At 40.5% G+C, this 16,079-nt stretch overlaps 1 protein-coding gene across 1 annotated transcript; it reads left to right on the forward strand.

Annotated features, from left to right (window-relative positions):
* Window positions 1-8: 8 nt before the first annotated feature.
* On the forward strand, window positions 9-16,001 carry sh2d4a (SH2 domain containing 4A). The gene is made up of 10 exons (XM_057321245.1): window positions 9-117; window positions 8,626-8,868; window positions 9,068-9,303; window positions 9,802-9,961; window positions 10,581-10,713; window positions 10,788-10,935; window positions 11,110-11,299; window positions 12,840-12,970; window positions 13,586-13,803; window positions 15,375-16,001. Exons 3-10 carry the CDS (start codon window positions 9,129-9,131, stop codon window positions 15,465-15,467), a joined length of 1,248 nt encoding a protein of 415 aa, XP_057177228.1. The 5' UTR covers window positions 9-117; window positions 8,626-8,868; window positions 9,068-9,128; the 3' UTR covers window positions 15,468-16,001.
* The last annotated feature ends 78 nt before the right edge of the window (window positions 16,002-16,079 follow it).

The raw sequence follows: 16,079 nt of genomic DNA on the forward strand, positions 1-16,079 counted from the left end.
TGATGATGCTGGGAGTCTTTCAGAGGGCTGGCACTCATGGACCCTGGAGGGTGACCGGATGAAGAGGAAGGAAGTCTTAACACGATGATGATGATCTTCTGTTTCCTGAAAGAGAAGGTTAATCTCTCTGAGCTGTGTGTGTGTGCGTGTGTGTGTGCGTGCGTGCGTGTGTGTGTGTGTGTGCGCGTGTGTGTGTGAGTGTGTGTGTGCATGTGCGTGTGTCTCAACTCAACTTTATTTATATAGCGCTTTTTACAATTTTCATTGTTACAAAGCAGCTGTACATGAGACATATTGTCTATAAGCAAAACAATTAAAGTTGTACCTGCAAAAACAAGCAAAAGGTGAAAACAAAGAAGACAGACATACCCACATACAAAACACTCCACACACACAATATGCACACGTACTAACACACAGACACACACACACGGACGCACACACACACGTACACAGACAAGTACGCGTACACACAAAGACACGCACGCACACACACACACACGCACACACGCACGGTGAGAGCACACATTTAAGATAACGGAGAGAGAAGCACAGGTCAAATATAACAGACTATAAGTTCCTATATGCAATATTAAATAAAACTTTAAAATTCTAAAGCAGCCCCCCCCCGGCCAGGCAGTATGCAAACAGTGGCGAGGAACCCAAAACTCTAATCGAGAAAAAAAAAACTCAGGAGAACCCAGCCCCAACCAGGGGATTCCAGTTCCCCTCTGGCAAAAGCTGCTAACTCTGCACAAGCTCCAGAGAGCTTGCACAAGGCTAAATAAAATAAATAAACTTACTAATAAGGTAAATTATAGTTTAAGATTATCAATAATAATCTAATAGCATTTGAAATTTTGTGGTGAGGACATGTCAGGTGACCGCGTCCTTATTTATCCAGCTCTATCATCTCAGCTCTCGTCAGGTCGCCGCTTCCCATTCTCCGCTCTACCATCAGGTCAGGCCATGAACTGCATCCTGCTCGCTGTGGTAACCTTGGAACAATGAGACAAGACTGGCTGAGAGTAGAGTACTGTTCTGAACTCTTTGATGCAACAAGTACATCAGTTGTGTTCCTGGTTCCGGTTGATCTAACTAATGCAGCCTAAACCCTCAGAAGATTTATATTATGGAAGAGTAGTGTATGCAAGATTAAAAAGATCCGTCTTTAGTCTAGATTTAAACTGACAGAGTGTGTCTGCCTCCCGGACAGTGCAGGGAAGACTATTCCAAAGTTTGGGCGCTAGATAGGAGAAGGATCTACCACCTGCACTTGATTTTGAAATTATAGGTATTACCAACTGACAGGACGCCTGAGAGCGTAATGCACGTGAAGGACTGTAATACAAGAGGAGTTCACTCAGGTACTGAGGAGCTAAACCATGTAGGGCTTTATAGGTAATAAGCAAGATTTTAAAGTTAATGTGATGCTTTATAGGTAACCAGTGCAAGGTTGACAGAACCGGGCTAATATGTTCATACTTTTTTGTACGTGTAAGAACTCGAGCTGCAGCGTTTTGGACCAGTTGGAGTTTTTGTAATAAGCCTGCAGGGCAACCACCTAAACAGTGCATTACAGTAATCTAGTCTTGATGTCATGAATGCATGAATTAACTTCTCTACATCTGACATTGACAGCATATGACGTAGTTTAGATATATTCTTAAGATGGAAAAACGCAATTTTACAGGTGTTGGCGACGTGGCTCTCAAATGACAGATTATTATCGAATAGAACGCCAAGATTCTTTGCTGACGATGAGGGTTTTATGGAACATCCGTCAATAGTTAAGCAGTATTCTTGGTTGTTACTTATAGCAGTTTTCGGTCCAATAAGTAACAGTTCTGTTTTGTCCGAGTTCAGTAATAAAAAGTTGTTACTCATCCAGTTTTTTATATCGCCTATGCATTCTATTATTCGCTGGAACTGCTGTGTTTCATGAGGCTTCGAGGAAATATAAAGTTGAGTATCATCAGCATAACAGTGAACGCTAACTCCGTGTCGCTTTATTATATCTCCTAGAGGTAGCATGTATAATGCGAAGAGAAGAGGCCCTAAGACTGAGCCCTGTGGTACACCGTACTGGACTTGCGATTTGCGTGACACCTCATTGTTTATTGCTACAAATTGAAAACGGTCGGATAAATAAGATTTAAACCATTTCAAAGCTATTCCTTTAATGCCGACGTAATTTTCGAGTCTATGTAGGAGTGTGCTGTGGTCAATAGTGTCGAATGCAGCACTAAGGTCTAGCAGCACCAATAACGAGATACAACCTCGGTCAGACGCCAATAGCAGATAATTTGTAACTCTGATCAAAGCAGTCTCTGTACTGTGACATGCTCTAAATCCAGACTGGAATTCTTCATTGATGTCATTCCTTTGGAGGAAGAAGCATAATTGAGTTGAAACTACTTTTTCCAGACTTTAGATATGAAAGGTAGATTCGATATAGGCCTGTAGTTCCCTAGTTCTCTAGGGTCGAGTTGGGGTTTTTTGACAAGGGGCCTTATAACAGCCACCTTATATGCTTTAGGCACATGTCCTAATGTCAGAGATGAGTTAATAATACCAAGAATAGGATCTATAATTTCTGGGAGCATCTCTTTCAGTAGATTTGTAGGTATAGGGTCTAGTATGCATGTTGTTGATTTAGATGATCTAATAATTTTAGACAGCTCATCTTGATCTACGGTATAAAATAATTGCATTTTCTCCTTAAGGGCGCTGTAGTTAGTTTGTTCAGCGGGTTTCACTTCTGATTGCATTGTTATAATTTTTTCTCTAATATCTTGGATTTTATATGTGAAGTAGTTCATAAATTCATCACTGCTATGCTGATATACAGGATCAGAAGTCACTGACGATTTATTTTTTGTTAATTTAGCCACCGTGTTAAATAAAAACCTAGGATTGTGCTGGTTTTCTTCTATTAGTGATGAAAAGTAGGCGGATCTAGAAGTTATTAGGGCTTTCCTGTATTTTCGAATACTATCCTTCCATGCTGTACGAAATACCTCTAATTTAGTTTTCTTAAAGTTGCGCTCCATTTTTCGGGCCGCTTTCTTTAGAGCCTGAGTGTGTTCATTATACCACGGTGTGGGGCTGCCATTTTTAATCTTCTTTAAACGTAGTGGAGCAACTTTGTCTAGCGTTACCGAGAAGGTGGAATTAAAATTTTCAGTGGTAATGTCAAGATCTTCAACGTTATTTCTCATGATTTGAGACAATTCGGGCAGATTATCGAGAAACGCATCTTTGGTAGTTGAAGTTATTGTTCTACCATATTTGTAACAATGAGTTTTATTTGCAGCCGTAGGCCAGTGAAGCAAACATAATACCAGATAATGATCCGAAATGTCTTCACTCTGCTGAAGGATTTTAACGTCGTCCACATTTATACCGTAAGACAGTATTAAATCTAAAGTATGATTACGAAGGTGAGTGGGTCCTGACACATGTTGACTAATGCCCATGGAGTTAAGAGTGTCTTTGAAAGCCATTCCTAAGGCATCTGTAACGTTATCTACGTGGATGTTAAAGTCACCAACGACAAGGAGTCTATCTGCGGCCAGTACTAGTTCTGATAAGAACCCACCAAATTCTTTAATAAAATCTGTGTGGTGCCCTGGAGGCCTATATACAATAGCTAGAATCAATTTAAAAAGTGTTTTATCTTTAGTATTAGGTGTTGAAACATGAAGAACCATGACTTCAAAAGAATTATATTTAGAGTTCGACTTCTGGGAAATGCTAAGAGAGTTATTGTAAAGTGCTGCGACACCTCCCCCTCTGCCTTTTAGACGAGGCTCGTGTTTATAATAATAATCTTGGGGGACAGATTCATTTAAAGCAATATAATCATCTGGTTTTAGCCATGTTTCTGTCAAACAGAGCATGTCTATTTTATGATCTGTTATCATATCGTTAACAAAAAGTGCTTTATTAGAGAGAGATCTAATATTTAGCAATCCGAGTCGTAACAGTTGATTATCTGTATTTTGTTCATGTTTAGTTTGTTTAACGTTTATTAAATTACTTTCAAGAGGTTTACGCATTATTTTATGTTTGCTAATCCGGGGGACAGACACAGTCTCTATTTTGTGATGTTTGGGAGAACGGATTACTACATGTTGTACATTTTGTGTATTCTGCGACGTGAGACGGCAAGCAGACAGTTGGTTAAGCCATACTGTCTGCTCCCTGACCTGGGCCCCAGCGAGTCAAGTTTTAGCATTAGCATTAAGACTTTTTGCCATATTTCTAGACAGGATGGAAGTCCCAGCCCAGGAGGGATGGAGACCATCTCGTTTCAACAGGTCAGGTCTGCCCTCAAAACTCTTCCAGTTATTTATAAAAACTATATCATTCTGCAGGCACCACTCAGACAACCAGCCATTTAGTGATTATAATCTGCTATAAATCTCATCACCACGATAAGCATTGAGGGGGCCAGAGAATATTACAGTGTCTGACATCATGCTTGCGAGCTCACACACCTCTTTAATGTTATCTTTTGTGATCTCCGATTGACGGAGTCGAACATCATTTGTGCCGACGTGAATGACAATCTTACTGAATTTACGATTAGCCTTAGCCAGCACATTTAAATTTGACTTGATGTCAGGCGCTCTGGCTCCCGGTAAACATTGGACTATGGTGGCTGGTGCCTCTATGTTAACGTTCCGAACAATAGAATCACCGATAACTAGGGCACTTTCAGCAGGTTTCTCAGTCGGTGCGTCACTGAGCGGGGCAAACCTGTTCGAGACTGTAATCGGAACGGTCGAGTGATGTTTTGTCCTGCGACTACGCCGTCTCACAGTCACGAAGTTTCCCAGCTGCGGGGGATTTTCAACCGGAACCGAGCTGTGTGCGCTAATGTTGCTCGCATCCAAAGTGTTTTCTATCGTCGTTAAACTCTTACTATCCTCAGATAAAGATTGGATGCGAGACTCTAATTCTAAGATCTTCTCTGTCAGCCTAACTATTTCCCTGCATTTATCGCATATAAAGCCCTCGCAGCTGACAGAGAAGGCTAAGCTAAACATATGACATGAGTGTGTGTGTGTGTGTGTGTGTGTGTGCGTGTGTCTGTATGTGCCCACGGAGATAGTAAACCATGTGTGGGTGTGTGTGTGTGTGTGTGTGTGCGCATGTGCGTACAAGCTTGCATGTGTGAGTGTTCGAGCGTGTGTGTGTGTGAGCGTGTGCACATACACTACATTTCTGTCATATCTAATGTAAGTTTACATCAGTTAGGAACTCTTGACTCTCAGAACCGTTCTCAGACTGTGAAATGATGTCCGCATTTCTGCTAAATATTTTAGAACAAAGAAAATGAAATGAAATATGATATCACACAGATATGTCTTTGAGAACGCTGTCATTTGATTCCTTTTACATGACATGATGAAGACAGTAAAGTGTGAGGTTTAAAAAGCTCTCGACATGCTTTTGTAACTGTATTTTAAGAGTAAAGAGTCTGTAATTACAGTAATTCTGACATGTTGTCTGCGTTACATCATCTCCACCTGAAGATGTCCCACCCAGCTCAACCCGATGAAAAACAAAACACTAATATGACTCATATCATTTTAAACACATTTTTCAGAACACTTCTTCATGTATAAACCTTCTCTTTAATAAGTATGTCACACTGTGAACTGGGTTACATCAGAAGCTTTCAGGTCACAAATTGAGGACATTCTACTTTCTCTACTGATTTGAGGTCAATGTTAATTTGAGAAACAGATTGTCTTCAAATAAAGAAAAATGGGTCATAGAGTGATTCAGAGCATCAGGACTTTACCTGCCTTCATAGATTAACATTATCCATCTCACATATACGCTTCATGTCCGACAGAACACTGATGTTTGGTTACCAACATTCCCCCAAATATCTTCTTTTGTGTTCTGCAGATAAACAAACTCGTGCAGGTTTGACATGACATGAGGGAGAATAAATGATGGCAGAATTGTCCTCATGTAGTGTGAAGCATGCAGTCTGCAAAGCTTCTGTGGAGACCAGCAGAACATTCATGTCTCTCTCTCATTGCTTTTCCAGTGAAATAATCATGTGTGTTAAACTCTGAATCAGTGATCTGAAGCCGTTCACACGTGTTCTGATCATGCTGGAGATCACATCACATCACACTGACTCTGAGAGAGACTGTTCAACACAAAAGAACACGGTTTCACTGTAGGAAAAATATGGTTTATTTTTATCTTTTTAAAATGGATTCAGTTTAGTTTCTGTTCATGTGTTTTTCGTAAAGAAAAAGTAGATATATAGCATGTATTTTGCACGGATCTTGCTTGACTCAGTCGGTCAGTGCATCGGGTCTGGATGGACAGGACCGAATAAACACAGACTTCATTCATTCAGTGGTGTATTGTTGAGTGTGTCCATGCTGCTGGAAGTCATGACACGACACCCACTCAAACATAAACTCCACGAGAAGAAGCAAGGGGTTGAGATGAACGCATGAAGAAGAGAAGCTGTAAAACACACAGAACACCAAACCTTCCAGACGGAACTGAAAACTGCTTTTGTTCTCTGTGTCTTTGTGAATGGTGCCATTCAGTTATGGTGCCATAATATTTGTAAAGTGCTCTTACAATACAAGGCATATTGTTTCAAAGCAGCTTGACAGAAGTCAAATCATACTTCATGCACCAGTGAACACAAGGCAAATGACACCCAGAAAAATGCTTAGAGACAAAAACTGTGTGAGGGACAAGAATCCGTTTAAATCACAAACTGTGTTTAATTTGTAGTGATAATGATGAAATGATGTGTGGGTGTGGATCAGAGGTCGTCTCCGGCACAGAATGAAATAGCTGTTTGGCCTTGGAAATACTACATAAACTGAACTGTGTCTCACGTTAAAACAGCTGAGAACACTAACTATAAGTGTTGATATTATGAATGGCCACATTGACGTGAGACATTAGCTTGAAAATGTGACCTGGACGCCGGCAGCAGTGCTCCACATTAACATTACACAAAAAACAACACATATACCACAAACGAACAAATCTGACCATAAAGTACGTACGCTATAAACGATGAGCTGCAATCAAAAATATAAAATGTGCTACAAGTATAAACCTAGGAAACTATCAGTGTACCTACAGTAGAAGAGTTGCAGTACAAACGAAAAACAAAGTTGTAAATTAGTTGTGTGATTAAATGTCACTACTGTTTTACACTTAAAGTATACTTAAAACGACACTTTTATAAAGTACAAAGTGGGCCCATTTAGTCCCAAGAGGTATTCAAATGACAAGTATACTATTAGTACATTGATATACTTAGTTGAACATTAGTTAAGTAAATCAAACGAACTTGAAGTGTGCTTGTTTTCATCTGTAAGTGTACACAGACTGACACTAGTCTAAGGACCGGTTTCACAAACAAGGCTTAAGGCTAGTCCCAGACTGAAATGAACGTGTGACCCGTCTTAACTCAATGTAACTTGCCCAGAAATATCTTCTGATATATCAGTGCCATTGCTTTGTCTCAAGATGCACACCAGTAATGTATTTTTCTCAGACATTTTTATAAAAGCCACATAAATATCTTAATTCAACTAAGGCTTAGTCCTGGCTTAAGCTAAGCCGTGTCTGTGAAACCGGGCCTATATGTGCCGTCCACAGATCAGCATCACATAATCATCATCAATCACTAATAATCACACTCTTGATCAAGCCCACATCCAAGAGCACAAGATAACATCACAACATCCTATAAACGTTGAGAAATTACAGCGTTCCACTCCGGCATGAAGAAGGAAATGCCTGCACAAATCTCTAAACAAACGCTGCCAGCGCAGGACTCCAACAGCACTTCATCCATACAGTCAAACAAACTATTACACAAAGCCGTGAATAATAAACATCATGCATAACACCAAAGTAAGGATTGTAATAGAAAGGTTCAGATGTGTTTCTTGAATGTGTCCCTCACAGTGCATCATGGGTATTCTCAAGTTGTCCAGTGCTCATGGGTTGTTGCAGTGGATTGTGGGATTGAAAGAGTGCACTGGATGTTCTTCACTATACACTAGTAAATATTTGTATATAACGTGTGTCAATCAGTGCGCTATATGAAGGAGGATGGAGTGATTTCACTCACATCTGGATCTTTGTACGTCCTCATGTGCAGACACGTCATTAGAAGAAATGATGGGCAAAAAAGCACATTTTATAAAACACCTGTGATGTAATGCCATTCATTACTTTAATAAGATTAAGATACGTTTTATCTTAAAATTACATAATAAAATTGGTACAAATTTGTTTACGATTCATGTACCTTATATGTATGTATGAATAGGACAAAGTATTAGAAAAAAGTTAGCTTACTGCTTTTGTAGAAATGTTCTTGTAAGCAATTTCAATAGTTCCTCCCGAGGGGTAAACCGCGACATGTGCGCCATCTAGTGGACAATTCAAGACAACACGATCCTTAAATGAGTTTCACAAATTATATTTTATATATTATATTTTAATATAAACATCGTCAGGGAGATCAGGGAGAGTGTATAAAATATATCATTGTTTCTTTTCTCTTTCCTGCACGAAATTTCACATGTTAAATTCACATATGTTTTACAGGTGTTGAGGACGTGTGTTTACCGTCTGCTGTGATTAATCAGATAGAAAGTAAAGAGCCCGTGCAGCGGAATGACGTCATTGAGGAAGGAGGAGACCTGTAAGGGCGTGTACAACATTACCACACATTCACTCATTAGCACACTTTACCTTCCTGAAGCTCTCAGTACTAGAGCTCTTCCGCTGCTGACGTGACATATATAAAGCTATACATTCAGACCGTCAGATCCACGTGCGAGCTGACCGGTGAGTACACCTGTGTGCGCGCGCGCGCGCGATGAACATTAGTACACCGTGAGGTCTTACCTGTAAACAAACTGAATATTGTTGAATGAAGATGAGAGACAGAAAGAGCTCGAGACACAGATCTAGTGAAACAGGCTCATGTTTTTATACAGTGTGTCATAATGTGGTCAGTGTATGTAGATGTGTCATTGATTGACAGGTGACAGTGATGGATTATTGAGCTGATTCGGTGTAAAGGAAGCGTTTGTGAGAGACTGAAGATGCTTCAGCAGATACTCACTGACATGTTCATCGATCCCGACCTGCTCTCCGAGCTGAATGAAGAGCAGAAACACGTGCTGTTCTTTAAGATGAGAGAAGAACAGATCAGAAGATGGAGAGAAAGAGAAGCGAGACTGGAGAAGGAGGAAGCTGCACGTGTGAAAGTGAAAAAAGGTTGAATCTCTCTCTCTCTCTCTCTCACTCTTCACGTCTGAATGAACACATGTAAACAGTAAACACCTGTCTCACAACAACACACATTTGCATCCTCTCTCACTTCTCTTTTAAGACTTTAGTGTTGAACTGTTTGCGGTCCCTTCAGCATTTACTGACATATTTTAGTTGTTCATGGGTGATGGGATTTACTGCGCTTATGCTTTTTGTTGTCCCGATGTTGTTCCAATTGCTCCCAATGTTTACCTCATTTGTAAGTGGCTTTGGATAAACGTGTCTGCTAAAGGTCTACATGTAAATGTAAAAACCCCCAGAGCCACGACGAAATCTCACTACAGTATGTGTCATGTTAACATTTAACCAACACTCTCCGGAGAAAATCGGACAGAGGACATTTTAACTTTGAGTTACGTAACGTGTGAAAACAGAACAACAAAAGAATGAGTTGTCAGTGAATGGAGTGCGTTAGACTGACGTGGTGTTGTTGTGTGAATGCAGTTTCAGGTAAGAGTGTGTCGTTTCTGAAGGGTCTGGACGATGACGTTTGGGTTTGGGTGATGGGAGAACATTCAGCTGATAAAGCGTACGATCAGATCTGTGATGAGATTCTGGCGGAGAGCGCGGCGCTGCAGGCACAGAGAGAAGCCCAACACATCAGGTACAAACACCTCGTCCGCTCCAATCTGAACACCGGTGTGTGCTCCGCATGTCCCTCCAGTTTCAACCCAAGATATCAGGAGAAACGTTCTAATGAACGTGAACTCAGAAGTGTGTGTGTGGACTGTCTTCTCATGATGCAATGTGTGTTGTAGATAAGAGCCCTGAGCCAAAGGGCAAAAACATCAGGAGACTTGCGTTCACTTGCAGTACAGCAGTGAGAAACACCACACATTCTGTATTCAGTTCTTCATAAAACTACACTTTCAGTTATTTCAAGAGGAAACGTGTCCAGCAACTGCCAAAAGTGATGTGTGATGGGTATATTTCTCCCATCAACAGATACATATGGTACAAAACACTCAACTTGACAGCTTTTTTATTAATAGACGAAGCAAATGCACAGCGCAACAAAAGATATCAAAAACATACATTTTACCAAGCTTGAACACATCACAGAAAAACACCGGAGACAAGCTGAAAAAACACGTTTGCCTTCTTTTTACACGCCTTCATGACACATTTTTGTGAAGTGAGAGCACATTGTGTCTCGTGTTGTACAGACAATGAGAGACGAGCCGACACTACAATCCGTCTCATGTGTGTTTGGATCTGTTCAGGGCTAAGAAAGAGGCGGAGCTGGAGAAACGCTTCTCGGGGGTTTATCTGGACTCGGACCAGACTGTGACGGAGCAGAAGAACATCACAGACGCATGTGCTGAAGAACAGAGACGAGCCGAGGAGGAACTCAAGGTACTGACACACGTTTGATTCATCCACACACACGGTTATCAGCTCTGACCTGAGATGTGTGTGTGTTGTGTCAGACGCGGGAGGCGGAGGAGAGACGTCGAGCTGAAGAAGAGCTCCGGCGGCTGGAGCTGGAGAGGAAACAGCAGATTTATATGAGTCTGAAGGAGGTGCAGAAGAAGAAACAGACTCGTGAAGACGAGGACAGCGACTGGAAGCAGACACGTACTCATTTACATCTCTTCATGATCATTAGCGTAGGACGATGAGAGCACATTGAAGTGTGGGATTTCTCCATTATTCACCTGCATTTGCTCAGTGACCTCCGTCTGTTTATCAGCTGTATGAAATGTTGTCTGGTGTGTTTTCATGGTTATCCGTGTTGTCTGTGTGATTCAGTGAAGAAGTCCAAAGCTGCAGACATGCGCAGACGCTCTCTGGCCAAACAGACGGTTGAGGATCACCGCAGACGTTCGGTCAAAGCTCTGGAGAGAGGACGAGTCGCGGCCGTGACAAAAGCCTTCAGCGGAGGAACCCCAAACCCAACCCCTCCACCAAAACCCAAACCCAGAAACAACCCCGCCCAACTGTGAGTCACGCTTCTTTCCCAGCACACAAACACGACAACAACCTTTCCCTGAGCATCTTGTCACTAAGCAGGCTGTCGCTCAAATGTGTGCCTGTAATCTGCATACGAACGTTTTCACCAACAAATCATCATTCACTAAAACTTTTGTACAAAACTTATTCTAAATATAAGAAAATAACAAAAATCACCTCTCTCTTTCTAAGACAAAAAGAAAGATGTTTCATCTTAAGGTAATAGTTATATACTTTAAATAATGTATAATTGTTCTTAGATGTATAATTAATTTAATAAAATGATTTCATCATATACGGTGAAAGAATAAGAAAAGGTGTGTTAGACGTGTGATGTTTCTCTGAGTAACAGCGCTTTTACAGCCGGCTGACCAGAACTCTGCAGACTGTGTGTCTGTGTAAAAGGTGTTTTGTTGTGTATGAACTGACTTTGAGGACTGTGCACATGGGATTACTTGCTAGAGGCTTCACATGGGGATGCCACTTAAATGACACTTAAAGGGACACTTCACCCAAAAATGAAAATTCTCTCATCATTTACTCACTCAAGTTGTTCCAAATGGGTGTTGAGATCTGTCTGGTCACAAGCATTCTTCCAAATATCTGTCTCTGTGTTCTTCAGAACAAAGACATTTATACACATTTGGAACAACTCGAAGGTGAGGAAATGATGACAGAATTTTCATTTTTGGGTGAAGTGTCCCTTTAAGTGAGGACAGGTGGTAAAGGAAAGGTTAGGCGGAAGCCCTTATATGGGGATGGACTGGGTGTGTTTTATGCAAATGACTAAACTCCTGCACAGCCGCTCATGTAGAATACTCCAAATTCACTTGTGCTGCGTCCCAATCTGCATTCTATCCCTCCTAAATAGTATTTGAATTAGGACCAGGGTTAAGAACAATTGTTGCGTGTAAGCACGTGTTGTGAATTAGGCGGAAAGTTTTCGTGAGAAGTTCAGATGTGCGTTTAAATGCAATTATTATGAATGAGACCCACTGATTTCAGTTCATTTTCAGCAGCTCTACACGAGACATTGATCGGAATCATAAAATAAATGTCGTCATGAGACTCTATTAGAAGGAAAAACCTTCAGGTGTTTTCTGACTGAAGTTGTGTAATGTGGCTGAACAAACACAAGCTCTTCCGGGAACATTTCACTTATTAACTAAACGCCACCAAACATTTATTTAACACAGTTGTGTTTGTGGCATTCATTTGAGTTTACTGTCATTCCAAAATCTCTAAAGAATGCTAAACCTCTGAACAGTAGCGTATGAGGATCGGTGTTCATTTCTTGTCATGTTGATCAGATACTGAAGTGAGTGTTGATGTCATGATTGGATGACCTCACAGAGGAAATGTGCCAGATGTCATCTGGCCTGTTTGAAGAGAGCTAATAATAGTGCTGGAATGTTGTGTAGCAGAATGTTTGTGCATTTCCTCACAACACATCATGAAAAGCAGCGGCAAACCTTTCACACGCGTGCTGGTGTAACGCTAGACGTCTGTGTTTGTGTCGTGCACCACAGGAAGCCAGGAATCCGTCGCTCATTGTCAGCGTCTGGTCGAGAACACATCATCCGCTGGTTTCAGGAGGAGCAGTTACCCCTCAAGGCCGGTTTTCAACAGGACCACAGCCGCATCGCCCCCTGGTTTCACGGTGAGAGAGAGACTCCACACTCCAGAAAAAGATCCATTCAGTAAACACTCGACACATCTCTTTATCTAGAGGAGAGCGGGTGGAACGGAACGCTTTTTGGTTGTAGCTCAATCACGCAACAAATATTTCAGCTTTATTCATCCGATTTTTACCCAAGAAACATACACGTCTCTGCTACAAATGAACACTTCAGGTTTGTTTCTAGAACCCACCGTTCCCGTACAATTACAGCAAAAGTGCAAATGTCACAACTTACCCCGTTGTGTGGGGTTCATTGTAACTGACAGACGGTTCGTTGTGACACCTGAGAAAACATCTGTTTAAACACAAATAACTTCTCACAGTAGGTGCAAACTTTTCAAACCATTTTATAATGCGTAAGTTCTAGTTCACTTTTAACATCTGTCAAATGGTTCATTATTTGATCAGATTATGTCGACCCCTGCTGGTGGGGACCAGAACTACACCACAAACCTTGCCAATATTTCATTCAATTCAATTCAAAAATATTTTCACTAATGAGGCATGTGTGTACTGTGTATATGTCACACGTGCAGTTTCCCATGATACAACAGTGTGCAGTAAACAGTTTAAACACACGTGTGCCTCTCTCAGGTATCATATCACGGGACGAGGCGGAGGCGCTGTTGAACGAGGGTCAGCCCGGTCACTTTCTGGTGCGGCTCAGTGAGAGAGTGTTCGGGTATGTGCTCTCGTACCGCTCCGGTGAGGGAATCAAACATCTGCTCATTGATGCTTCAGAGAACTGCTACATGCTGCTGGGAGATCAGATGAAGTTCACGTCACTGGATGAGCTGGTGGAATATCATCAGGTAACATCACACACACACACCATTTCACAAGAAAACATTGTTTAACTTTCTTTTATCTGCTAAATGATCTACCAAATGTTATCTACATTGGTGATCTGATGTGGTATTTGCACGAGGGCCGTGAGCTCACACTTTGATGTTGTTTGTAAATAGTATGCAGTGTTATGGAACACAAATACAATATGAAGAGATCATTTGCAAACACAGATAACTTCATTTTTAAAAATAAAAAAATATGATGTTATTGTTTCTTGGCTGTATTTATTTAAGTTCTAAACAACCCAACTGCGGTTTTCTTGATATTAATTGGAATGCGCAGTAAAATGAGCTTTAATAACGGAGTTATCTGTGTTTGTGTAACGAGGAGAAACCCGGGCAAACAAGGCCGCGGATCTAAATGCAGTATAAACATTTACTAAAATAAAACGGGACAAGACAAAACAAGGTCATCCAGAGACTTACTTACTATGACGTCATAACTGAGCAAACCAGCTCTTTATTACAGATCAGTGCATTCATCTGTCGATGACATCACAAAGACTGATGCGGCTTGAGCTCATTTGAACATTGCAAATCTCAGAAACACTCATATTTAAAATTAAGGCTAAGGATTTGTGGTCAGATAACATTTTTCGAACAAATCCTTGCTGAATGTGATTTGTGTTTGAATCTGAGAGGTGTTCGCCATTAGTTTGGTTTGTTTCCTAACGCTGATGCAGCTCTCTGGTCAATTACCTGCTAATAGTTTAGTGTGTTTAGATGTAGTCTGTAGTGTTCTAACAGTGGTTGGTTAAGGATTAGGGCGGCAGGTGGTCTTCAGTTCACCCCACAGTCGCACTAGAAGTAGTGTGTGTAGGGAAACATTGCAGCTCCTGGATCTTGTTGAAAGCCTTTTTAAGTATGTAATGACACTTTGGCCTAAGTTCCAAGCATCTCTAAATAAAGGTGTTTTTCGACATGATTTAATGTATACATGACTGAGAGACCAGCCAATAGCTACAGTGTAGAGCAATGGTTGCTAAATTCTGATTAATCACAGTTTTAACATAGTTATATTAATTTTGCAGCAAAAATAAATAAACAAATAAATAATGTGACCTATGTAGCTTCTGTTTCACACTTTGATGTTATTTGTGAATAGTATACGGTGTTACGGAATTCAAGTACAACCTTTTCCATGATCTTCACCAGAATATGATCAGCACATCGTGTGGTGACCCACATAAATACTGTAGTATACTGGAGTAGGCGATTTACTAGAGTTAGCCATAAAAAAATCATTGAATATACAGTATAGTGTTACCAAAGTGAATTGAATAAATACTATGGATATGGATGGAGATGTATTTATGGAGTGATTTCTCATCAGTGAACGCGTTTATAAATGTTGAAAAGAGTCTGTTCATTTCTGAAGATCTTGATGGACAAAACATGCATCACAAACTTTTGTTGATCACAGAGCTTATTTTTTGTTGTTATAATTTAAATCACTTATTAGTGTGATGTTAACTTCTGAGGAGGCCTACAAAACGGCATCTTAAAGACTTCTTGTGTTGGTTTCTTTGACACAGGTGGAGCCGCTGCCCCCGTCTGGAGATGAATATTTACTGCACGCCTGCGGACAGAGAGCCGGGTCTGTAGACTACACAGATTTATTCACCTGAACACATCACACACACACGGACAGATGAAGGATCTTCTGCTTTGATACTGTAAACACACAGAGACATCACTGAAGAAATCACACACATCATGTACTCGTGTGCATAGCTACATCTACAACTCTGGTGTTAGCACATTTCTAAATTCAATGTTTGTGCACGTTTATTTTTCATCTCTTAACATATTTGTGTACTGTGACAGTTCTTGATCACTTCATGAAACAGCGCCTGATGCCTATAAACACTCCTGATGTGTGATCCACTGAACAAATGATCATCTCTGTAACCACATCACACTTTTATGAAGTTTGGTTGTTATATGAGAAATTTTCCAGTTTCATTTTGTTTATTTGTACAATAACAACCCGGTGAGTAGAAATCAATAAAAATATGCTGTATTCTTCACGCATCAGTCAAAATGACAATAAAAACGATTCTGTAATACAATAATCACAATTGACTTATTTAATATATTAAAATCATTGATCAAACAGAATATTATTACAAATTAAAAATGACTCTTTGCAAACTCAAAAAGGAGCAATATTGTTTCCCTTATTCATGTGCATACATTTATTATAATACATCTCCATGTAAACTGCATCAGACGAGCAA

Source organism: Triplophysa rosa, linkage group LG22, assembly GCF_024868665.1.
Source record: "Triplophysa rosa linkage group LG22, Trosa_1v2, whole genome shotgun sequence".
Taxonomy (NCBI): Eukaryota; Metazoa; Chordata; class Actinopteri; order Cypriniformes; family Nemacheilidae; genus Triplophysa; species Triplophysa rosa.

What these genes read in the sequence shown, in the direction of transcription:
- sh2d4a (XM_057321245.1), top strand. Translation starts at nt 9,129, where the DNA reads ATGCTTCAGCAGATACTCACTGACATGTTCATCGATCCCGACCTGCTC. An exon ending in AGAAACAACCCCGCCCAACT is followed by an intron (nt 11,300 to 12,839) that starts GTGAGTCACGCT and finishes CGTGCACCACAG; the next exon opens with GAAGCCAGGAATCCGTCGCT. An exon ending in CATCGCCCCCTGGTTTCACG is followed by an intron (nt 12,971 to 13,585) that starts GTGAGAGAGAGA and finishes TGCCTCTCTCAG; the next exon opens with GTATCATATCACGGGACGAG.